This window comes from Anolis sagrei, chromosome 6, assembly GCF_037176765.1.
Source record: "Anolis sagrei isolate rAnoSag1 chromosome 6, rAnoSag1.mat, whole genome shotgun sequence".
Taxonomy (NCBI): Eukaryota; Metazoa; Chordata; class Lepidosauria; order Squamata; family Dactyloidae; genus Anolis; species Anolis sagrei.
Window position 1 is genome coordinate 113,837,474 of NC_090026.1, and position 25,789 is coordinate 113,863,262.

Sequence of the window (25,789 nt, forward strand, 5' to 3'; positions counted from 1 at the left end):
TTGCTCCGGCATTCACAGCCACTGAGGAAAGAGGAAACTTGGTGAGGCTTCTCAGCTTCAAACCCCTTGGACCCAGGACTAATTGAGACTGTAACGTATGTTTTTCTTCACCCCTCTAAAGTTTTCCAGCTCATTGCTTTGAAGAAATGACTTTGTGATAAATAAAACTTATTTTGAGCTATTTACAGTGTTTTGGGTTTTTGGGAGTTCCACTTTCCTATAGGAGGGCAAGAAGCAATCCCCTGGGGGAAAGATGCCACATCCATCCCTCCTTTATTGAGAATAATAGCCCCCAGGCGCGATGGCACAGCCATGATTCCAGCCATGAAAGCCTTCGACAATGTACACAAATGTTCTTACATGCACAAAAATATTGTATAAAATTCCTTCAAACTGTTTATATAAGGTGCATATGAAACATATATAAATTTAATTTTCTGACATGGGTCCTAATTCCAAGAGATCACATTATGTACATACATGCAAATACAGATATTCTGAAATCTAAAATCCGAAATACTTCTAATCCCAAACATTTCAAAGCAGAGCTACTCAACTTGGATTAAATGAGTATACTTTGGGTGCATGTTTGTAACCCATTTGCAGCATCTGCTAATCTATGTTGTTGCAATTGTATTGTGTCACTTTTCTGATAATGGAGTTGCATTGCCTAATTTCCTGTTGTCTTCATTTGGCACCAAAAGGGTACATAATGTATGTTGCAAAGTCATTTTGCTAAGTTTTTCTCTAAACAGTCATTCCACTTTTGTGCTGCAATAACAAAGGCAACTCTGACTCTAATGAAACAATCTCTTCAATGCTTTTTATGGTTGCTCAATACCTCCAGGGAGTGCTAATGAAATGTGAGAAGGAAAAGTTGCAGCAAACCAAGGTCGCTAACTAGAGACCAATTAGTAGGACTAATAGGAGAATATGTACTATGTAGAGACTTTTTAACTGCCACAACCAAAACGGACAATGAAATTTCCTTCAAGGGTCCACCAATTGGATTTATTAATGTCTGTACGTAATTTACGCATTTGTTAATTCATGCATTGCACTAATTAAGCTCCAAAGGAAAACTTAACAAGTCATAGACAAACTTTTATATTTTGTTTCTTTTGATCTGCAGGAATGAAATTTCCTTCATTTAGAAAGTACAGTAGAATCTCACTTATCCAACATAAACGGGCCAGCAGAACATTGGATAAGCAAAAATATTGGATAATAAGGAGGGATTAAGGAAAAGCCTATTAAACATCAAATTACGTTGATTTTCCAAATTAAGCATCAAAACATCATGTTTCACAACAAATCGATAGAAAAAGCAGTTCAATACATAACATTATGTAGTAATTACTGCATTTACGAATTTAGCACCCAAACATTGCAATGTATTGAAATAGCTTTGGATCCGGGCGAGAGGCAGACTGCTTTGGATAATACAGAACGTTGGATGAGCGAAGGTTGGATAAGCAAGACTCTACTGTACTTTCCATTGTTGTTCCAATCACACATCCCTTGGTCATTATGGAGGACTGCTGTAGAGGCCACAAAATATGATGCAACTCAGGCTGGCTGCTCTCCAGAAAAGATGCATGTAACTCTGAAATGCTAAATTAGCTGTCAGAATGGAGTAAATGCAGGAAAACATCTGGCAAGCAGACAGCTGTGGTGAGCAAAATGAACACCAGTAGGAGGATGAGGAGGAAGAGCAAATAGACAAAAAATTTTTGAAGAGACAGCATCGCACCACAATGAAGAAAATTGGAATATCGATTCCAGCCATCTTTTCGATTTTTTCCTTTTTCTCTTTTTTTGCCTTTTCCCCTTCTTTTCTCTTTTTGCTTTTCTCTCCCCTCCCTGCCCCAATGCCTCACCCTTCCTTCCCCTTTTTATCTGAGGGCCAATGCTTCCCCCATCGCAGTCCCTTATCCCACCCAGCGGTTTTCCTCAATTACCCCTTTCCTACATACAACCCTATCCCCCTTTTTATATAATTATTTCACTGTAAAACTATTGCAATAAAAACATTAAAAAAGAAAGAAGATGTGGTAAGACCTCTTCTGAAAAAACATTCCCTCATTCCCACTGTTTTAGACAACTATAGGCCAGTGTCAAATTTACAATTCTGAAAGTTCCTCCATCATCAGATTCTATCTCCCTTCGCTCTCTGTGAAAAGCACCAGATCAAGAGTGTATCCAGCCTTATGAGTGGGGCCAGCTATCACTTGGGACAGCTCCATGGTTGTCATGGAGAACATGAAGTACTGAATTGCACCTAAAAGGGTTGATCCAGCATGGATATTAAAGTCTCCCAGCACCAAAAGTCTGGGAGAGTCCAAGACCATGCCCAAAATCAATCCTGTCAGCTCAGTTAGGGAAGTCGTTGGTCAATGAGGTGGTACACCAACAAAATCACAAATCTGTCCCGGTCTCCCACTCTGATGTAGACAGAGTAATCCTTTTAGCGGGGCAGGGTATCCGACAGACCACTGCAACCCTTCTCCCTATTGCCCTAGCCTTGCCTGCTGCTGGGCCATGAAGGGACAGAGTTGGGGAAAATTTACTCCTCTGCTCTCATCCAATCAGGTCTCCGTGATGCATGCCAAGTCAGTCTGGTCATCCCCTTCCAAGCTGGAGAACTGCTCTATTATATCCATTTCTAAATTGAAAATTCAGCTCTTTTCTCCAAAACATCACACTCCTTTTTTAAACATAAAAATTAAACTGAAACCAATACACTCTCTCATTCACAGAGATACATTTCAAGATTTCTCATAGATACCTGAAACTGTGGATAGTATTGTAGATGACTACACAAACTTAATCCACTAAGTTTAAGTAGTCGACCATGGCTTGAAAATATAGGTTTCAGTACAAAAAGGAGGCTCGAAAACCATTCCCATGGCCAGGAAAAGTTATCATGTCTCTTTTCTTCCCATTCACCAGCTGCCCATCTGTTCCAAACTTCCTTCTTTTCATTTCCTCAGATACTTCTAGAGGTGGTTGATCCTTTGTTAGTCACACTGAATAAGGGGTTCTTATGGTATTTTTGAGCATTACTAAAAATGACCCTATCTATCCACATGAGATTTACCAAAAATAAGACCCCTTAAGTGGTTTCTTACTGTTCTCCGCAAAGACCCTTGTGCCTGTGCTTTATTGTCCTTTCTTGCACCAAGCAGCAAACTTTTTAGATATAGTTTTAAACCTTTTGCTTGCTAATATATTATGATTCTAATGGTCTTTCTGTTCATTATACTTTTTTGCAATAACATTTGAAATTTATTCATTCAGTAAACAGCCTTGAGAATATGACTCAACACTAGTCTATAAAAGAAAAAGAAAGATGCCAGTGCCAGCGAGATGCTGAAGAAAGCCGTGTGTGCACTCATCTGATCAAGTGATTGATGCTTGCTTATTACATACAAAACGGATAACATTAGATGTGATGGAATTGCTTTCCTATCTACATTATAGGAAATGATGGCTACTGGATCAAGGAATTATGTGTTCTGTATCAATGATAAGCTAGAAGATGGCTTCAGCAACTCCATTACTTTATATATTAAATGACTGCTTACAAATGAGTATGATAATACAATTGAAAAAATGCCTTTAGACACTGAGACTCACAAATGTTTAGCTAGCAGAAGACATTGCTACATGGCTGAGACATATACATAACATTTTCTATTACTACTTCTGTCATATTCCCTATCATTTCTCATTTGACAAACTCTATGAATTTATCAGTGGGGATCATGAGACACATAGAAACCAATATATAAAGTACTGAAATGATTTCCTTTAAAAAGTACCCCCAAAACTACAGGGCCGGGAAGTCTTGACACTATTTTCTGTTGTTATTTTTAAAGTGCATTTTGTTATACAAATGTACAAATAATAGATGTCAATGCATCATATAAAACTGCATATACTATGGATATCAAATGTAGGTTTTCAAAAAGAAGACATCAGTATGACATGTCAAGGCTAACTTAGAATCCTGATAATAGACCTGATTTCACTCCATACTGTTGTCCAGAAAAAAAGTAAGAAACATCTCATTCATTTTTGTTTTTTATTCTCATGTCTGTAGATCACTGTATTTAAAAAATGGATTGTCAACTGATAAATTCTTAAATTTTGGGGTGGAAAAGTTCACTTTTTGTATGACCGCTCTCCAAGGCCATGCTGGCTGGGGAATTCTAATAGAAGTAGAGTAAAAAAAACGTTTTCTTCCAAACTATGATCAATTTGTACTGGTTTATTTTGTAATTTCTCAAACTACATCAAACTATCATTCCAGGATTAAAAACCCTACATACACCATATCTTGCTTAATCTTTCATGGGGGTCACCATAAGTCAACAGTCGAGTTCAAGGTACAAACACAACACCTCTGATCCCACTGTTTTCACTCTTGTTGCTGCAACATTTGGCTCCTCACTTCACGTCCTGCCCTTATTTCAATTTGGTTTCATGATGACAGTATATGGTCTAAGCAATTTTGTTATGAGATGAGCCCTGGAGGCAAATAATGGTTAGGGGAAATATTCAGTGATTGTGAATACCATTTGTAATGGGAATCAATGGATGACAAAAAGTTTTAACCCCTCCGCCATTTTCCCTACATGATATTCCTGGTTCAGTTCAACTTTCCTTCTCCCTTGGCTACTTGTGAAAGACAAACCATCTACAGAGCACCAAAGCATGTGCCACCAATCATAAAAGCAAGCAAAGTATCTCCTAAAACATGGGGTTAGTAAAGTATAGTGTGCAAGCTTTTTTTTAATCGTATCAAAAGCAACTTTAGAAACTACAAGTCGCTTCTGGTGTGAGAGAACTGGCCATCTGCAAGGACGTTGCCCAGGGGATGCCTGGATGTCTTACCATCCTGTGGGAGGCCTCTCTTATGTCCCTTATGTATCCAAGCTGCATGCATCCAAATGAGGCCTCAGGTGCCCCCAGATTTGTTACAATTTTTTCTGTGTGATTCACTTGCCCCAAACTCTTAAATAGATTAACACACTGATTTCATGTCCCATCCACCCACATTATGCAAATACCTTGAAGCTCACACAAACCAACACAAAACTGAAAAGAAAAAGAAAAATCAGTCAAAAGTGGAAGTAACACAATTCAGTTCTTGCTTCTATTTCAGCCCACTTTTGAGCTCTTGTGGCAGTTCTCCATAGACGATCTCTCCTTGTACTCTTCACAGTTGACCACTATTGTCCGAAATATGAAAGGGAGCACTGGCTTGAGATATAATAGGGCTTCCAAACGACACTAAAGATAACAGATTTGGCCACCTAACCCTGTTCTCTTTTTTGCAACCTTTCAGCAAATCCTGAACATTAAACTTTAGTTTGTCATCTTATAACACAATTACTTTGATGTTTAGAGGAACAAGCAAGAAATCCTTTTACATCAATTTTAGCAGCTGCAACATCAATTAAGAAAGACTTCTGAGGGATTGGTCAACACCAAGAATATATTATTAAAAATACATGAAAATAGCAACCTGATTTGTCCTTCTTGGGAATCAAGTATTGGCACTCTTTCCCAAATATAAAATTGTGAACTTCTGTAACATCTTGATATTTTAAAGACTTGACTGTTGTATTTTATAGCAATAGTTTTTTAAAATAGCAGCACGGAAACGCTGGGAAACTCAGCAAGGCATCCAAAGTTCAGATACTTGGCTAAAGCTCTTAAAATATTTGGCAACAAAGTTGATGCATTTTCATATCATTCATCTACTGCCTTCACTCACATGCAGCAACCATGCCAGAAACACAGTGAGGACATATCCCCCTGCACTGTCTCAATTTACACCACATATTATCTATCATAGGAAACATTTTAAAGAGGATTTTAAAGCATCAGGGAGTTTTCAGACTACTCTCATTAAAACAGCTATAAAAAGCATGGAGTCAACACCACACTAGTGGTGTCCTTATAGAACTCAGACAGAAGGATGTTTTTGTCGAAAACAAGGATCTTTTCTCTGGTCTCAGGATGGGGTTCCCATCCTGGCTAAATCATTTGGTTCATTGAGATCCTAAATTTGCCCTCCCCAGTGGTCTACAAAATAAAGGAGCCACTATTGGTTGTGATGCTAGTAACACATGCAAACAGTATTTCCCTCAACACAACTGCTCAAATCTACTTCACAATTCTCACATGAGGAGCTAGTAGTAAACAGCTACTGCCACATGCAAAGTTTTGTTTTTCCCTCTCTTTCTAATGCCAATGTTCTCGGCGAAATACAGTGGCATGCAGAAAAGTTAATCCTGGATGGTAAAGAGCCAATGTACATAATAATTTTGAAAAGTCAGCACACACTCAATGGTGTTGAAAGGCTGCAGCAAAGCATTCAACATCTAGAATATGAGAATAAAATGCATGGCAAAAAGGTCTGACAATATACTTTTAGAAGTTGCTGCTACTTAAGAACTACACCAAACGCCTGCACAAAGAATTTTATGACTTTCAAAATGTTTTTTTCTTGTCCTGATTTTTACTGACATCTTTAATTCTTTCAACAGCATTGAGATATATTGAACAGCTTGTTAACTTACAATTGTTAATCTGTAAGTTATTTTTTACCAATAATAATCTATCTATCTATCTATGCTCTGTTCACTTTGAATGACATCGTAACTCAAAATCCGCTGGACGAATTGCTGCCAAATTTGGCCACAAGACACCTACTACCCCAAGAAGTGACCATCACTAAAAAAAAAGCTGATTTTTGTCATTTGGGAGTTGTAGTTGCTGGGATTTATCGTTAACCTGCAATCAAAGAACATTCTGAACTTTACCAACAATGGAAATGAACCAAATTTGGCACACAGGACTCCCATGACCAAGAAAAAAAAACACTAAAAGAGTTTGCTGGGCATTGACCTTGAGTTTTGGAGGTGTAGTTCATCTAGATCCAGAGAGCACTATGGACTCAAACAATGATAGATCTGGATCAAACTTGGCACTAACACAGGAAGAGTTTGGAGAAAACAGACCTTGGCATTTGGGAGTTGTAGTTACTGGGATTTATAGTTCACCTACAATCAAAGTATTCTGAACCCCACCAATGATAGAATTGGGCCAAACTTCCCACACAGAACCCCCATGACCAACAGAAAATACTGTGTTTTCTGGTGGTCTTTGGAGACCCCTCTGACACCCCCTTGTGACCCCCCCCAATGGTCCCGACCCCCAGGTTGAGAAATGCTGCCTTAAGACCATCCAGTCCAACTCCCTTTACCAGGGCAAGAAAACATAATCAAAGCCCTCTTAGCAAAGAGTCATCCAGCTATAGATATAGATAGATAGATATGTTTCACAAACACACATATATATGTATATGACACATATAGTATCATAGATTTGAGAGGGACCCCTAAAGAAGGACAATTATCTGTTGCATGTTCCAGAGTAGGCAAACTAGATAATTTCTATTATCAATACTGACAAAGAAACAACAAGAAATACCATTTACTCACAAGCATAAAGAAATTACATATATTGGAAACCAGCACTTTCTCATTACTTTATTTTCCAGATCACCAGCCTGAGCCACAGTAACACATGGCAGGGGACGGCTAGTAATAGTAGTAGTAGTAGTAGTAGTAATAGTAGCATCAGTAGTAGTAGTAATAATAACTTTATTCTTATCTCTCACCACCGTCTCCCCGAAGGGACTCAGGGCAGCTTACATGGGGACTTGGCCCAGTCAACAGAATTAAAATACAGCACAGTAAAATACACTGCATTACAGTAAATTAAAACAAAACTGTCCAAAAATAATAAAAACATAAACCATCAACAACCAACAACCAATATAAAACTATTACAATGATACAGAATTAGGCTAGGAGGCCAACTAGTTGTAGAACCGTTCAATTATTCTTTCATTACCACCAAGATGTATGGCACAATTTATAATTTGGCAAGTCAAAGCTATACAGATCATCTCAAATTTATACTCCAGATCACAAGGAGAAGATGGAGGGGAAAGGAGGGGAAGGACTAGTTTAATAGAAGTTGGGATTTATTCAACTAGATATTTATATGATAGTGATCTTAGAAATGCAAAAAACATATTCATAGAATCTGTCCAACTGTCTAGTGGTACAAAGATGGCCACACTAATTGATTAAATCATACTACCATAACTTTTAATTTCTGAGAATACGAAGAAGAGAAGGAGGAAGAGGAGAAGGAGTAGCAACAGCAGCATGCAAATCTGAATGGAAACGTTAATGGCCTTCAAATGATTGCTGTTATTGCTGAATCAACTGCTTGCAAAAAAAAAACTAGGCATACATTACATTTCACATCTCTAAAACCAGTTGGCCAGTTTTTCTAGCTCTCTTTAAGAAAAAAGCACATGGCTGTCACATAATTTTAGATTAAGCAATTCCCCCACAGTGTTTACAATGCTTAATGGAAATAAGGACGTGCAAAAGCACACATTTCAAAAAAAGGAAGAAGACCACTTCCCAAGCCATTAACAGAGTTCCAGGAATAGAGAACATTGTTTTCTTTTCAGGCTAAAGGTGGCTCATTATAACTATCTGCTATTTAAGTCCACTTTCCCCATAAACAGCTGGAAATGGGTTACAGGATGGCTATTTAAGAAATGACAAACAAAAAGCAGGAAGCACTGAACCTGGAAACCCATGTTACAGCTGTCAGAAGTTGTGAACTGAACACACATGCACACTCAAGTAGTTGATGGATCGTGCTTCTTCCCCCAAATAAGTATTTATCATTTTCCTGCCAAATATAGTAGGGTCATTTCAATGTGACACTAGAAAAATGGTGCTAGATAAAAACCATGTTGACTTGACAAACTATATGAACACATGTTGGCTGCAAGACAAAAAAAGACTTGGAACTGGAAAAACCTGTCTTTCAGTAAGCAGCTATGAACCAGTTCACAGTCACTGTACTATGGATAGAATAAGCTAAATGTAGGGTTTTGTCCCCACACTCAGTGATCAACACCCAGGAAACTGAAACAAAACAAATATGCCCTCCAGGATATGTTGCTGGCCCTCTGACAAGACACCAGATGATATTGCTATTTATGCACAGACACACACATTATGTGACACACAGGGTGTGTTTTGGTCAATATGAGGATTTGATGGAACGAGGATCACAAATGTCATTACAAAATAAAATTCTTACCTTAGTCCAACAAAACCATCTCTGGACAAATGAGCAGCACTAACAAACCAATAGACAAGAGCAATTGTTAAACAAGCATCTTATAGATTCCTCTGTATCTGCCATACTCAACATTCCAGTGGTGACTCCATTAAACATGGTGGGCTATGGCCAAATGAAGGCTAACAAGCTGTTGATTCAGCTCTGCTGTTGTGCTTGCCACAGTTCGTTTTTCAGTGTCTCATTTTCATTCTTTATATTTATTTTATTTTATTTTATATTCTGAGGGACATACCACTGAACATGCATGCATGCAGCTAAGCCCTCACAATTTCTTTGGGCCTTAACCTGCCCCACAATAGTTATCAGAACTTACAACCTACCATGTCTCATTAACTGTTATTCTTCGAATCTTACCATTATTTGAACTTCTATAAGAAATTATAAGGAAAGGTATGCTATACCCTATATATCTGTGTATAAGTCTAGAATTTTTAGTAAAAAAAAATATCCCCCAAAAACTTGGGTTGACTCATCCAGTTCCTTGCTTGAGTAAGAAAATGACAATGGAAACCAAACATGGCTGAGATGATGCTGGGACTTTCTCTTCTCTGTAGAATTACCCTCAACTTATTTATGGGTCATATCAAAATTCAGAATTTTGACCCCCAAATCTGCCCTCAATTTATACATGAGTATAGTAGAGTCTTGCTTATCCAAACTTCGCTCATCCAATGTTCTGTATTATCCAACACAGTCTACCTCCTGGCTGGATCCACAACTGTTTCAATACATTGCAATGTTTTGGTGCTAAATTCATAAATACAGTAATTACTACATAAAGTTACTGTGTATTGAACAGCTTTTCCTGTCAATTTGTTGGAAAACATGATGTTTTGGTGCTTAATTTGTAAAATCATGACATAATTTAATAGGTTTTTCCTTAATCCCTCTTTATTATTCAACATTTTCGCTTATCCAATGTTCTGCCGGCCCGTTGCTGGTGGATAAGCAAGACTCTACCGTATATACAGTAGTTTTTAATTGAGGGCATTAGTTCAAACACAAAGGTCAGATGCAAGTGATTACATACTCAATCCTAGGCATTTCTAGGCAGGGTTAGGAAAGACTTCCAAGGCCTGAAACTGTGAGCAACTCAGTCAGTAGAGGCTTTAGCACAGCAGGTTCAAAAAAAACCTCCAGCTGCAGTAAATCTTGTTAATTCAAGGTTGACAGTTCAAAGCTCTTCCAGGGTGAGCTCCTGGCCTTTAGCCCAGCTTCCACCAACCTAGCGGTTCCAAAGCAAAAAATGTGAGTTGATAAATAGGTACCGCTTAAAAGTGGGGGAGGTATTTTAAAGCACCCCCAAAAGGAAAAATGTCAGGAAATGCTGTGCGATCTGACCAAAAAAGGAGGAAGTTTACGAATCTTCAGCAGGGAGATGGAGCGACAGCACCCCCTCGTGTCTGGAACTGAGCACACGCCTCCGAGATACTGAAGATGTACAAAAGCCTATATATACCTCTTTCTATGTACAATTGTCTGTCGTGTCTATATAAAAGGGCACTGAATGTTTGCCATATATGTATGGTCTGTGATCTGCCCTGAGTCCCCTTCAGGGTGAGAAGGGTGGAATATAAATACTGTAAATAAATAAATATAAAGACCAAAAGTTTGATTCATTATCTCAACAAAATTGTGGTGTTTCAATACATGCACACACCAACTGCTTCCTGAATCTTATGACCAGCTACTTTTGTACCCTGAAATGGAAAAACAAAGCATGCAAAAGCTTTCTGTCCTGATTTTAAAAAAAAAAATCAGAAGTCCAACTGGAAATAACCCCTTAGGTGAGGTTCCTGCAGTACTTTGAATAGTGGCCAATGTATCAACAATTCTAAAATAAGGCTGCATTATATAATGGGGTTGTAGCAATTTGCAGCATTCCCTCACACTGTTATAGTACAACTAATTCCCACATGTGTGCTCCTCGGTATTGCATTTTAATAGAGATACATTTTTCTCACAATTAAATTGTAGTTCCCATCATACTTTTTCAAAACAGGCCTGAGGCTGACCTCCTGTGGAGTACTTACTCCTACTTATTAATTAGTTTAAGTAAAGATTTAAATGGCAGCGTTCATGCACTCAGTCTAATTTAGTCTAAGTGTTGGCTTATCAAATAGGCAGCAGCTTGATTCAATTATGCAATATTATACATACATACACACAAACACGGAGGGGGGGGGGGAGAAGGATGGAAGGTGGTAAGTAGTTAGTAGGAATGACAAACAGATCAATCTGTTTCATCCCACTTCCCAATACATTCAGATCTAGATTGTAACCTGTCTAAGGACAGACCTCATATTGTACATATATTTAGCATTCTTGTTTGCTTCAGCCAACAGTTTCCACAGTCATTCTTGTTTTAATTGGCTTAATTAGAATAGGGGTCAATGGTGACCAGAAACACTTAAGGTATAAAAATGTCATATACTATAGCCAGTAAATTGCTAAAAAGATAGTGGAGCAATTGATTCTGTGTCCAGATGTTTTGATACTCCTCCAGTATCACCAAGGAAACCTTGTCTACAACAAACAGGTCATCAAAGTCTTGTTGCATGTGACCAAGATGGCTAGTTTCCTCCTCAATTCACATATTTTAGAGATTGTGTAAAAAAAAAACCAGAGCAAAGGCAGCCTATTTTTAAAATCCCCCAAAGTAATTAAATCAAGGTTAAAAGCACTCAACTGCCTTAATTAGGGAAGATGGTAGTTACTACATGAGTAGAATAGATTTCTGTATCCAATAATTAGAATAGATTAATGGTCTTAATAAGGTTACATCCAAGCATGTAACTGTTGCTGGAACAGGTCAGTTTAGGATTATTATTTTACTATGAATTCACATTTTATTATATTTTTAACCATTTTCACTGGTCACTGTTTCCAACGTTGTTTCTGAGTTGCTATACTTCAAATTACATGTGGACGAAGCATATGTCATAGGATGGAACATCTCAGAGTTCTAATTATAGAAGATTTTCTCAGGACATTTTTAAAAAGCTGCTGGTTCAGCAGCTATTATGAAAAATTTCAGAAATAAACTGATCATAATTATTATGTCAATGACAGCAACAATAACTACTATTACTACAAGGGAATTCAAGGCCTTCATTCCCATGATCTGAGATGTTCAGGAGACAATTATCTGAAATGTTCGGGAGTTATCAAGTTTAGGTAAAACTGGGGAAATCGAGTTTCAAATACCCAAACAAACATGAAACTCCCAAGATGATCTCAGCCAGTCACTATTTCTCAGCTTACTCCATCTCCCAGGGTTCATCTGAAAATAATTAAATGGAATGAGGAAAGCTGGAACTCACTGAAGGAAAGGTGGACTATGAATGCAACAAAAAATAAAAATGTAAAACTGTTGTGAATTGCTTGGAACATAAGGGCAACAGACTAGCAAGGCAAAGAAAAGATCAAATTTTATTTTAAGTAATGGCAAGTAATAGGATCAGTTAAGCTCATTGAATCTCCATAAGGGTTAAGAGAACTCCTGTAGCTCATATCAATATCTAGGAAGACAGTGAAGAAAATCTTATATTAGGAAGACAGCATGTCCCTTTCTCTACCAACACTGAAAAATCATAATTTGTTATTTTGATGCTAATAATAATAATAACAATAATAAAATTTTATTTATATTCTGCTCTATCTCCCCGAAGGGACTCAGAGCAGATTCCAAACATAAAAAGCAAACATTCAATGCCCAAATACAACAACAATACATCTATCTATACTAAAAAAAATTTAAACAACCCAACATGTAAACACAAATTATAACTTAACTAAAATTAAAATTTAAAAAACACAGCCTGTTATAACAGACATAAGACAAAAACATCAAACATCGAATGGAAACAATAATTTCCCATTTCCTTGTGGCAAATTGATTAATCATTGCTCAAAATATCTATTGCTATCCTCTATGGAAATGTAAAAATAACAGTCGAGGATGTTGTTAAAATACGTGGGGGAAGGGAGGTACTTCAAATTGTGTACTAATGGAAACATCCACAAACCTATAGAGATATTGGTTGTATATGGATGTCATGCTAAGTCATATTTTATGTTAATCATTTTTTTTTATTCCACATGAACAGAGAAGCAAAGATCAAGAGTCCACTTTTTGTCCCTTCCAGTTTCAGGACTACAGCTGGATAAAAGTGGACAGGGAACATTTATATTTCTTGATTTGAGTATCCTAGCAAGCCATGATTTCTACTTGTGATTCGCAGCGGATTATCAAACACTTCTTTCCTCCTAAAAATGGGAGAAATCAGGAAACTACAAATGGGCATGCCCACTCGGTTTCAATGCAACTGCATTAAGATTTTTTTTTCATCAGTATGAAAAGTCTATATAAATTTTAATAAAGCAATGCTTTCTAGTTTAATGATATTCCCGGTCCATAATGAATAGTCCTTTCGGTGCTTGAAAGCATTCATACTCTTACTGCTGCTATGGGGGGCAGGGTTGGAACAAATGATCAGCATTCAGTAGAATGCCTGTAAGACATTTTGCAATATGTTAATGTATGTTATTATCATGTTCATTAGCTCAACAATAATCGTAGCCACTGATTCCTCAAACCACAGGCAATATTTCTTTAAAACAACTTGTCAAAGGAAAAAATAAAGATCACTCATGTTAGATCATTGTAGCTTTGTGGTTGATAACAAATTAAGGCTTAACAAATTAAGCCTCAAAAGGACTGCCACCTTGATTCCTAATAAGGTCCTAAGCTATAAAAAAAATGAAAGAGACCACTAAAATTTGAAATGCACAGACTTCACAAACTCATGCCTACCTAACAGAATCTCTACTAGCATAGAATTCACTTGTAACTTAATTCATTTTTGGTGAATTTCAGCCAAAAAACATTCCATTTTTGGCTGTTTACCAGGAAGTTACTTGAATCGGGAGGAGTGTTGCAGTTTCATTTGATAAAGTTACAATGGGTAACTTTATATGCTCAATCTTAAGACATTTTACAGCCTATCAACATGAAACCTACCTCAGTTTTAGACCCCAATTACAACTGCAGGCCTGCCAAGTTTCAGAGCAATTCAGCAACCTCCTAATTTTTTAGAATTTTTACCATAACGTTTTTTTTACATAAGACAAACTGCAAGAGAGGGTTCTGGGAATTGTAGTTGCTAGTTGTCCAGTCTTAGCCAATCAGTGCATGGACACGTCATGGTCCGAGAGGAACTCAGAGACTTTTTAAGGCCCGTACCATGCAAGTGCTGCTGGGAAAGCGAGTTCCCAGCAGGGCCCTGTCTGGAGGAGGGGCCTACGGATCTTTTCCACTGCTGGGGAGAAAGAAAAGACACTGCAGGATCTTTTCCAGGAGCCCCACAGTAGACCCCTGCCTCATGTATAATGCAAACTTAACTCCATCCTCTTCAATAGCCAATACATTTATCTCTCTTGATCCATTTTGCCCAGCTTTTTGGTTCCCTCCTCCCCATTCTGTTTTCAGGGGATTACATGAAATAGGCTACTGAATATTACAAATCACTTTGGATCAAACTGATCCAAGCCCAAGCCTAATGACTAAATTTCTTACAGTTCTGGCTTCACATTTTAATAAGTCATTTATGATGAGTACATAAAACTGAATTATGTTCTAATAAATGTATTTTAATAACTGTTAATTTAGGAGGCTAACATACTGCAAACTGCTGTTGATGAAGATTGGCAGTTTATGACATCCTCTGAAGGCTTTTATCACCAAGATTCCTATCTATACCACAAATATTTCCACCTGTAATATAAATCTGTGTTACTTAAAATCTGAGGGACTATTTAATGTACGCCATATACATTTTCACACAGCTCATGTATAGCCACATTCAGACTTGGCTAGAACTTAGATTTTCTTTCTGGTGTATAGCGATCTATCTAAATTCTCAACCCCCTTCAGGTCAGATTAGGAAACAAAATATGATACATTGAAAGTGTTCTGAAATTACAGTATTTTAAAACTCTTATCTTTATAAACAGTATTGAACTTATGCAGCAAATGTTCAGCCATTTAAATTGTTGGCATACATCTAAAAGACCTGTGGTCTCACAAGAAACGAAACAGGAGATAGACGTATTGATAACCCACCTAAAGATACCAAAGCGCCTATCAAAAAATCTGTATGTTTGTATACAGAGTGTTTCCATTTGTGCTACTCCTTATGGTATATATGACAAAGCAGTGTGGAGATTTTGGTATTGCCCTTCAAACCTCCATCCATTCCTAAGAAATTTGCTGGAATAACTGTATTCCTAAAGATTTTTCAGGAAAGAAAACAAGACTTCTGTTGAATCTGATATTAAGCCTGCTGCTAAATATTTTCGGGGCAGCTTGGGAAAAGGAATTAAGAATGTAAGAAAAGCCCTGAATGGATTTGACCCAGATACCTAAGCCCAGCTTTCTGTTTCCCACAGTGACCAACCAGACATGTGGGCAATATCCCATTCGACTTCTGTTTCCCAGTCATTTAAAGTCATGCTGGCCCTGATGTATGGAGAAATATACAACAGACATCATGAATAGTAGTTACTTAATAGCCGTACGCACCCTGAATATGTCTAGCATCCCCTTTTAAAGCTAAGTGTGCCATCATCACCACTTCTTGGAAGAATGAAATCATATTCATGAGCATCAATTATTGTTGGGTTAATGAACATCATAATATATGTTTACATACTGCCAAGAAGGCCTGCAGGCATTCTATTAAAAGCTGGTCTTTTTTCTCAACCTCATCTCCCACAGCAGCATTTAACTATTTATTAGTAAAATGTTTTCCAGCATCCAAAAGACTATTCATTAGGGGCCATAAACTCTTCTGGATGGAAGTTGGTATTCTACTTGTTTTTTTTTTCCTCACTTCATTCTTTTTCTTTTCTTTTCTATGTTTCATTTCTAGATTGTAAGCCTGATGCAAGTTTACAATCTTGACTTCTTTCACTGATTTGTTAAGCCCCACTTAGATCCTTTTCCAGAATAGAAATGCTATGAATGCATAAATACACACACTCCTTTGAACAGACTGAAGAGTATTTGAATTGGATCCCAAATTGTTCCTTTTTACCAGCTCTAACAGCATTGCTATAGTAGAAGGAAAAAAGTTTCTTAAAATAAGCTCCAGATGTCTACAACTAAAGTCTTTACCTGCTTCAAATTTAATCTCTAAAGATAGCCTCTAAGCGAAATTGCGACTGCTTTCCTAAACACTTAATGATACGTAGTGCTATAGGAGCTTGGAAAGGATTTTCTTAACAACATACAATTGGCATCCTTTAAAAAAATACGTCTTCCATTAACATGCAGTCTCCATAGACACAAGAAATGTTGTGTGTGCAGGTCATGCTAGCTCTGATGGAGTTTATATATAATATTTATGCTGTGGAATTACTCATTAACAACACATGCCTGTTTTTAATCAACATCTTTGGCATCTCGGATTCCACAAAAGCACAGCAAAAGCTTAATAATGTTATCATTTATTAACATTTTCCCTGTGCCAGGGTCAATACTCAGACAGCTAAAAACTATCACAAAGGATAAGCTTTTTAAAGTATATTATACATCATCTAATGAATCAAAAACTACACTGCTAATTCAGCAAGTAGCATCAGCTCATCATTTGGCAAGTAAAATCAGCTCTACCAGATCATTTCAACTTTGATCATAGGAATACCAAACACAGCCACGTATGTTATTTTATCCCGTCTCGTCCTCTTAGTCCTTTGTTAAGACATCTGAAAATCCAGGCTAGAAAAAGAATTTGTAATTTGTTGACTCACTTAGCCCAAAAGCTGCTTACCAATTTCTTGTTTTTATCATGGAGAGAAGTGACTAATGGGATGCCACAAAGTTTTATCGTGGGGTCAGTACTATTCAACATCTGTATCAATGACTTAGAGACGATGGAATAAAGGACATGCTAATCAAATTTGTAGGGTGATCTGAAGGGGCCTGCAGAAGCTCGTGGGGCTGAGAACCTAGGACCTTTTTATATGACCTTTTTTAAGAGCGTGAGATTGCCAAATCTGACCTCATCCATTTCACTTTCATATCCCCATCAATACAGAGAAGTCAGAGCTTCTTCTCTTATCTTAGGAAAGGGCAATTTTGTTTTCAACCCCAGCATTCTTCAAATGAAACTGTAAGTGACTTCTATGCTTTCACAAATCTGAGATTCTCTGTTAAAACAGATCTTTGTTTTAGAAGAGAGAGATATCTGCTAGAAGAGAAATTCTCCCATATTTAAATATATCTTAGAGTTTCCTTTTGTGTAAAGGTGATCACTCAAAGTGTTGCAGGTCCTCAAAAATAGTCCCAAACTGTCTCAATTACAGGAACTAAGTCCAAAAAACCACATGCAACACCCATTATCCACTCATTTATTTATGGGAGGAGGAGTCCCATTGCTATATGTATCTTGAGACATGAAATAAACTTAATTGCTGCCCTGAGATTTTGCAAAGACAACAATCATTTCATTGCCAATGGATGGGGTTCTTTCACGCACTTCAGCAGTGCTTGTATTAGGATTTCCAGTAGAAGCCAGAAACATATGGTTTCAAACAATATACATTTGTACGCATGTGTTAATGAAAGACTCATATTAACGAAGTCAAGAGAGTTCACAAGGAGAGAAGAAAATCAAATCAAAATTAAAGATATTTAACCTGAAACTGATCTTTAAAATAGTTTGCAAATACTATTGCTATATGTTTGTCCCTAGATTTAATTAATAAAAAGAAAATCTGGGATGAGACATAATATTCGTGCTAAAACAACTTGCAATCAATTAACACTGTCAGCAGTTAAACTCAATTTTCTCCACTGCATGTGGAGGTGAATACACAGAACAGATTGATAATTCCCATTGAGAGTGTGGCTAAGTGTTTCTAAGCAACCTTTCTCCATCATCTTCTGTGACAAAAACAAGAGCAAGAGTTTGAACTGCAGTCTGATGGAGCTGTGAATACTAATGAAAAACCAAAAGCAGAGTGCTTCATAACTGACTTCTGAACACCAGCTTCTGCTTTTATTTAAACAGATTAAGGATGGACTGTATTAAATAGCCATGTAAACATAACCAGATTGAGAAATTTTCTTTTCAAGACACCATCAAATGATAGTTATTCCATCTGTTTTTCAGTTCCAAATTGGCTTGGAACTGAATTTTCACAAGATTTTCCCATCTCGGCAGTTGTTGTCCTCAAGGGATTCTCCATCTATTTTTAAAATAGAGGTAAGAAACTTCAAGATGTTGGACCACACCCAGGTTCTATGAAACTCCCGAAATGGGCATGTCCTATCCTTAATTAGAATGTTTTCCCAACTTCTGGATATTTTTGCAATAAGACTTAACCATCGTCGGTATGAGATTTTAAGCCAAAACATTAATGTTTTGAAGCTGTTTTTTTTGCCTTGGAAGTACCCACTATGGAATGCATTCCCCAAGAACATCTCTAAAACTGACTTTGTCCCACAAATATTAAAAGAGATTCCTCACACTAGTTTAAAAATCTCTGGGGTTCATAAATGGCTAAATGCATGGAGGTACAGCATAATGACAGAGAGCATATGCTACCAACCAAGCATCTAAGCATCAGTTTCTCCATGACCGCAGCAAGCGGCCGTAGGAAGGTCTCACCATCTACCCAGTTGCAATGCATTTCCCAATCTGTAATACGATGGAGGAGGAAATAACTGCAGTCAGCCCTTCACATTCACTGGGGTTAATAACACCAGACCCACACAAGAGTTAAAAACTATAAATAAATAAATTGTCGAAGGCTTTCATGGCCGGAATCACTGGGTTGTTGTAGGTTTTTTCGGGCTATATGGCCATGTTCTAGAGGCATTCTCTCCTAACGTTTTGCCTGCATCTATGGCAAGCATCCTTAGAGGTAGCGAGGTCTGTTGGAACTAGCTAAGTGGGTTGTCATTCCACAGATATATAAACCCACTTCCCTAGTTCCAACAGACCTCACTACCTCTGAGGTTGCTTGCCATAGATGCAGGCGAAACGTCAGGAGAGAATGCCTCTAGAACATGGCCATATAGCCTGAAAAAACCTACAACAACTCAATAAATTACTAATTTTTAATTTGAGAAAAATACCTCTCTAGGAATCTGTAGATTCTCTAGCATTAATCAATGGTCAACTTTGGCTGAAATTAATCAGAGAATTCCAATGAAAAATCTAGAGATTTCTTGAAAAGTGTTTTCTCTAAGAATTGTTAGGTCTTCAGTATGATTCTATAGTCAATATCCATAGCAGCACTGGAGGTACTAGAGAAAACAATTTAATCAAATCTGTAGATAATCAAACTGGAGATGTGGACAACCAATTATATGGTTTTATTTTACAGGGTTGTAAGAATTGTTTGCTTGTGTATTCACTTTCATGACAGATCTGCCCCCTCTCTCCTGACTTTCAGAAAGATGGTAAAATCTTGGCTCTGGAACTTAGCATTCTCAGATTGATGATCGAATCAATAACTGTTGACCACAAGGGGGATGGTGGTGAATTTGTGATTTACCTTGACAAATTGGCTTTATGTAATTCTTGATCGTATTTTAATGTGTTTTAATGTATTAATGTACTATGATGTTATTATGCTTTAGTTTATTTGTATCTTGATTCTCTGTTGTTAGCCGGCCTGAGTCCCTCCTCAGAGGTCGAGAAGACCGGGTTATAAAAGCTATAAATAAATAAATAAGAAACTTATTATGACCCCATGGATTTCATGGAATATTCTTAGGTAAAGGATACTCAAATCTGGTTTGTCATTGTCATCCTCTGAAACGTAGCCAACAGCAGCTAGCATTACTTGGCAGTCCAAGCACCAGATTGCCTTACCATACAGACAGAATCTAGTTCCTTCAGGATATTTAGGCTCAATACAACTGAATACAGAATTTAGACTCTATTCAAACAGGCTCTATACAAATAAGTATGTAAACCATTCTTGGTATATGAAAGGGGTATGAAAATATTAAATATTGCCTATAAAACAAATTCTGGGGATTTAATGAAAAAGATGTTCCAACAGAAACTGTTACCACTTAAGTATGCTATTTCTCTTTACCTCACGCTGCTTTTCATTTGCTCACAACCATCCCCTTAATTCAACAAACTTGAGAAAAATGTTTGTTGCATTAAGGCCTAAGAAAATAGTATAATGTTATTTTACATTACCTTAAATTTTTATTTCATTTAAAATATAATCTCCAAGCAATTTGGCTGATTTTGTTTCTTTTTCTTTTACATTTGGGGAAAGAGTGAACCATTTGACAAATCAGGAGGGTGCACATTCTGAAGGATCTGTGATGTTTTTATTAGTATCACTATTAGTTTGAATTGGATCCATACTACAAAAACCATTATTATGCCTTTGAGCTGGATGAAGAATAGATGAGATGTATTAATTTGCACATATGAGTTCTGTATTCAGGAACGGACGACAACAATAGGTTATCGGGTCACCACATGGACACAGGTACTAGTAAGATGTAACTGGAGACTAATTAGATTTTGTAATAGTGGACTAGAAACAAGAGTTGTACATAAAGTTTAAGGACAGAATATATTCAAAGTCACTTTATGCAGCATGTGCTAAAGCTACTTTTTAGAAAACTATAATTCTTACTCTGAGAAAACTAACATAATGTAAATTTATCCATCTGAATTCCAAGGCATATGAAGATAAGAATATTATCATGCTTTTTTGTTTCGACTTTACAAAAGCACACACACATATATATCCATAAGAATCCCAGTGGAGAGTGATGCCTTCATGTCATTACAAGTAATAGTTTGCTTTCTGTGTCCAGAAAAAGGAGAAGTTCCAAGTAAGCAAAATGCTCAAATATTTGCCGTCCCATAAGCCATGCTCATCAAACACCTAATGAATTTCTCTCCAGGGACAGGCTTTGATAATCGAGCTATAAATCATCCACCTCACTCAAGACAATGTGTTGCTTGCTTCATCGCATTCTCACAAGCAGGAGGGATATAAAACGTCAACTTCTCAGGCCCATCTTAATTCATACTTACTATAATGCAGAAAAACAAAAGTAAAGTGTATGACATTATGTATGTGCATGTGAATATACATATGTGTGTGCATGTACGCAGACAAACTTATGTTTGCAAACAGACCTATTAATACATACAGGAAACAGAAGGTATTTTATAACTTCTGCTGTGCTTGTGGTTATGGTTTACTCAGTTTGTTGTGATGCTATGAAATCTTCATAAACATTCAATCCTGAGATGGCACAATGCCATCCACTATATGTGAGAGAATGGACTGCTATCAGTGACAGCTCCTATAGACTCTTAAAAATAAATCAGTTTGTTTTGTGAATCTTACTTACATTATATTATGAGGCATTTTTGTACACAATTTCCCCTAATATATCCATTTTTGTATGCAATTTTTCATCACAATTTGTTTAGCCAACATCTGCAACACAGAATTGAGATTAATGCAAAATTGGATGGATAAGTGCATATTAGTCCATGATCTACAGACTTGCTTGCTTGCTTATTTCCCACCTCTCCCTCAGAACTTGCAACTCAAGATATCTTACAAAAATCAAAACAGACATATTAATAAGCATGTATCTATAAATATACACAAAATGTTAAAAAGTAATCCATCAATCAATAGCAATACAAAAAGGTGAGGATTAAAAAAATTCACAGTATGCTTTTAGAAGCATTTTCCTTAGAAAGAGATAGTGGGGCAAGTTGATGTTACAGGAGAAGTTATAGGAGATGGGAAAGCCGTGTGGAAATTAATCCAAATCAAAAGACTTGAATCTGATGAAGTAGATTTAGAGTTCATCTGCACTGCAGAATTAATGCAGATTGACACTTCTTTAAATTGCCATGTGTAGAGAAATGTTTATTATAGAGTGTTTATTATACTGTATTTAAACTGTATTTAGGTTTTACATTAGTTGCTATGGCCTAACTGTGAGGGATAGGTTGCCATGGTAACACAGCCTCAGAGGAGGTGGGCGGAGTTTAAGGAGAAAAAGGTTTGAAAGCGTCAGTTAATTTCAGTCCGGTGGATGAGACCCGGAGAAGAGCAGAGCCAGTTAAGGGCTCTGGGAAATAGCAGAGTCAAGAAAGGACTCAGGGAAAAGTAGTTTAGTCCGGTGGATGAGACCCGGGGAAGAGGAGAGTCAGTTAGGGCTCTGTGGTTGTGAAGCTGTGAGAATTCAGCAGTTCTTAGAATTTGTGAATATTTCTTCAGCAAGAGAGCTGAAGGTGTTACCTTGTTAGATTGCTTAGGTTAAAGAATCTAACAGAGGTGGTTTTAAGGATCGCTAGTAAGGAAAGACTGGTGATCAGTGGTTTGTTCCGAGTATAGGGCAAACAGTGTGGACATTCACAATAGGGAACTCTGAAATAGTATAAGCACTTCACTAAAGAAGGAGTTTGTAGATTTGTAACATTCAGAAGCCTGAAAGTATCTCAAACCAGCCATTTTGTAACATCAAGCCTTGTGCCAAGTTCAAATTCTCAAAACTGCAACAATTACGTTCTGTTAACAATAAAACTTGTTCTCTTTGTATTTCAAACCTGCCTCCTCCATTGCTTTTATGCTTGGTGCATTCCACACTACCAAAATCACCTCACAACACAACTAAGGATAAACAGAGACATAAACCAGCGTCTCTAAACATATTGGTGGCAGCTTAATTGATATTTAAAAGAAGGTTCCTCACAGAATATTGGTGGCATTAAAGAAGATTAATACTTCCTCACATAATCTTGGTGGCATCTAGTGGGATTAGCGCTTCTTCACATAATTGTTCAATGTTATGAAGTCCTATCAGTTGATGTTTACCAAGGTACCAGCCCTCTTTGGCTGAGAGGGTTAAACACCTTGCCAAAATACAACTCCTGGGTTTCCAAAGGACTGTGAAATGGCAGTTAAAGTGATGCTGAACTACATTAATTCTACAATGTAGGTGTACCCAAGGTCAGCAAAAGCTAATGTTACCGAAGTTTTTCCCCAGGTAGATTCAAAGAACACTTTCGATATTGATCCAGAATAACATGGCTATGTCTTTGAATTCAAAACACTAAATACTACCTAGCAGTGAAAGTTTAAAAAGAGGTAACTACTGATCCTAAAGCTTCAGATTTGTACTTGACTTTCCTCCAGCAAACAACAACAACAACAACAACAACAACAACAACAACAATTTTATTTCTTACCCGCCTCTCCTCATGGCTCGAGGTGGGCTACAGCATAGTTAAAATACATAATCATTGTAAACTTTTATGAAATATACATGTTTAATGTATTTCTATACATATTAAAATACATAGAATAAAGATTAAATCACAGGACACTTGTTTTAAAAGACTCGCGGTAGCTCTCAACTTGAAGCCATTTCCTTTCTGCTCCTAGTTCCCTGCATGCCTCAAAAACATCTCATGCAACTGCACTCTCATGAAAACTGATCCTGAAGGACTTGTGTTTATTAACATCCTCTCTCAGACCTGTTCTCTAAGTAGCCACTCTAGATTGAATTCAGGATAAGATGAGCCAGGGAGCTTCATGCGTATGTTCCAATTAGGATCTAATCAGCAACTGCTGCTTCATACAAATCTGATTTAGAGCTGCTGCAAAAGGGATGGCAAAATAAGGGCTTACTGCGAGCAAAATGATCATGAGACTTAACAAATGAAAAGTGATTTTTCCTCTCAGAAAATCAAATTTCTAGTGCTCTTAGCAATTCTCCCATAATGAACTGAACAGATTCACCAAAGAAGTTTTACCACACTTAAAAAATAGTTACTTTAATGTAAGATCAAAGTTAGTGCCCAAAACCAATTGCACAAATGGCCAATTGCACTTTACTCATCCTACCATATCCCTTCCTATTATAATGGAAGAGAAATCCAGAAATCTCCTCTCTATGTTTGGCTCTTGTCTGAGTACATTCCACTCTTGTATAAGTGGAAGCCGAGTGCACTGAAAAGCAGAAGATATTTTTTATAAACAATTTACTATTCATCTAAGCTTCATCATGTTATGGCTCAGTGTTTCTCAAACTCTGCTCCTCCAGGTGTTTTGGACTTCAGTTCCCACAATTCCTAATGGCTGGTAAGATGGCTGGAATTTCTGAGAGCTGAAGTCCAAAACACTTGGAGGAGTAGGATTTGAGAAACACTGCTGTACACACAAACTATTGATCTGTTCCAACTACAGACAATTGTTAAATAGTGAATCAACACAAAAGTGAATTCAATTAATTTATTATTATTTATTTATTATTTTATTACTGGTGCTTATACCCCGCCCTTCTCAACCCCCGGGGGGGGACTCAGGGCGGCTTACAAAAAAGGCAGAATTCGATGCCTATACATAATAATACAGAGTATACAAAAATATAAAAATATAAAAGAACGATATACAAATGCAATTAAAACGATTATCATAATAAAACATCCGCACTGGTACCTAAGACATTATATAAACATCATATAAACATCATATAAACATCATATAAAAGTCATTCTTATAATCAGCGTTTCGATTCCAGAGTTCCATATAACCAATCCGTATAACCAATCCAGTGGTTCTACTCTGATGAAATTTTGATTACATGGTCTTCTAAAATTCATTGACTCTTCAATAGAGATTCTATACTGCTCATAAAATCACCTATCAACTTATGATGACACTATTCATTTCATAGGGCTTTCTTAGGCAAAGATCACTCCCAGTTCCTTTGTCTAAAATAAAACCTGGTATTTGTTGGCAGTCTCCCATCCAGTTTCTCACCTGAGCTAATCCTGTTTGGCTTCCAAGATTAGTTGACATCTGACACCTTTAGAGAATTTAGGCAAGAGCTTTGATATAAAGTAATAGAAATAATATTTAACATATTATTTGGGGAATAACAAAAGGACAGAAATTATGTTTTTTTGCAAAATAAGAAAACAAGCCCAGTGATACATTTCTGGTGTAATTAATACAATTTATTCCTAAATTTGAGTTGGGATATGTCATTTGGACATGGGCATTTTTACCATTTTTGGGTCATTTTTGCATTTGTCTATATAATATAAAGTCAGGTTGCTGCATCCAACACTCGGCTTCCACTTTTACAAGAGTGGAATGTACTCAGACAAGAGCCAAACATAGAGAGGAGATTTCTGGATTTCTCTTCCATTATAATAGGAAGGGATATGGTAGGATGAGTAAAGTGCAATTGGCCATTTGTGCAATTGGTTTTGGGCACTAACATTTTGGCAAGGCATCACAGTAAAATGGACATGTGTCCCTTTACCAATCTGGTAGGCAATGAGCCCTCTAAAGCCATGCAGGTATCCATTCTCGATATATTGCAAAAGAGACCAAATGTAACTTTTGCTAGCATGTGAAACCTTACAATTTCAGAATGGTGAAGGGGGGATGATTACACTCTCTTAATGTCTACATTTCCACAGAGAAAATGATGCACTCCCAACCTTTCTTG

The 25,789-nt window shown here is 37.1% G+C and overlaps 1 protein-coding gene across 13 annotated transcripts in view; it reads right to left on the bottom strand.

Annotated features, from left to right (window-relative positions):
• PARD3 (par-3 family cell polarity regulator) overlaps window positions 1-25,789 on the bottom strand; it is a 620,400-nt gene that overhangs the window by 439,448 nt on the left and 155,163 nt on the right. For 6 of the 13 annotated variants that reach the window (XM_060782524.2, XM_060782530.2, XM_060782527.2 and 3 more), the window contains exon 3: window positions 9,211-9,249. The exons of the other annotated variants lie outside the window; for them this stretch is intronic. In XM_060782524.2, coding sequence (XP_060638507.2) covers window positions 9,211-9,249 — 39 coding nt within the window. The remainder of the gene's footprint in view (window positions 1-9,210; window positions 9,250-25,789) is intronic. 13 annotated transcript variants of the gene reach the window in all.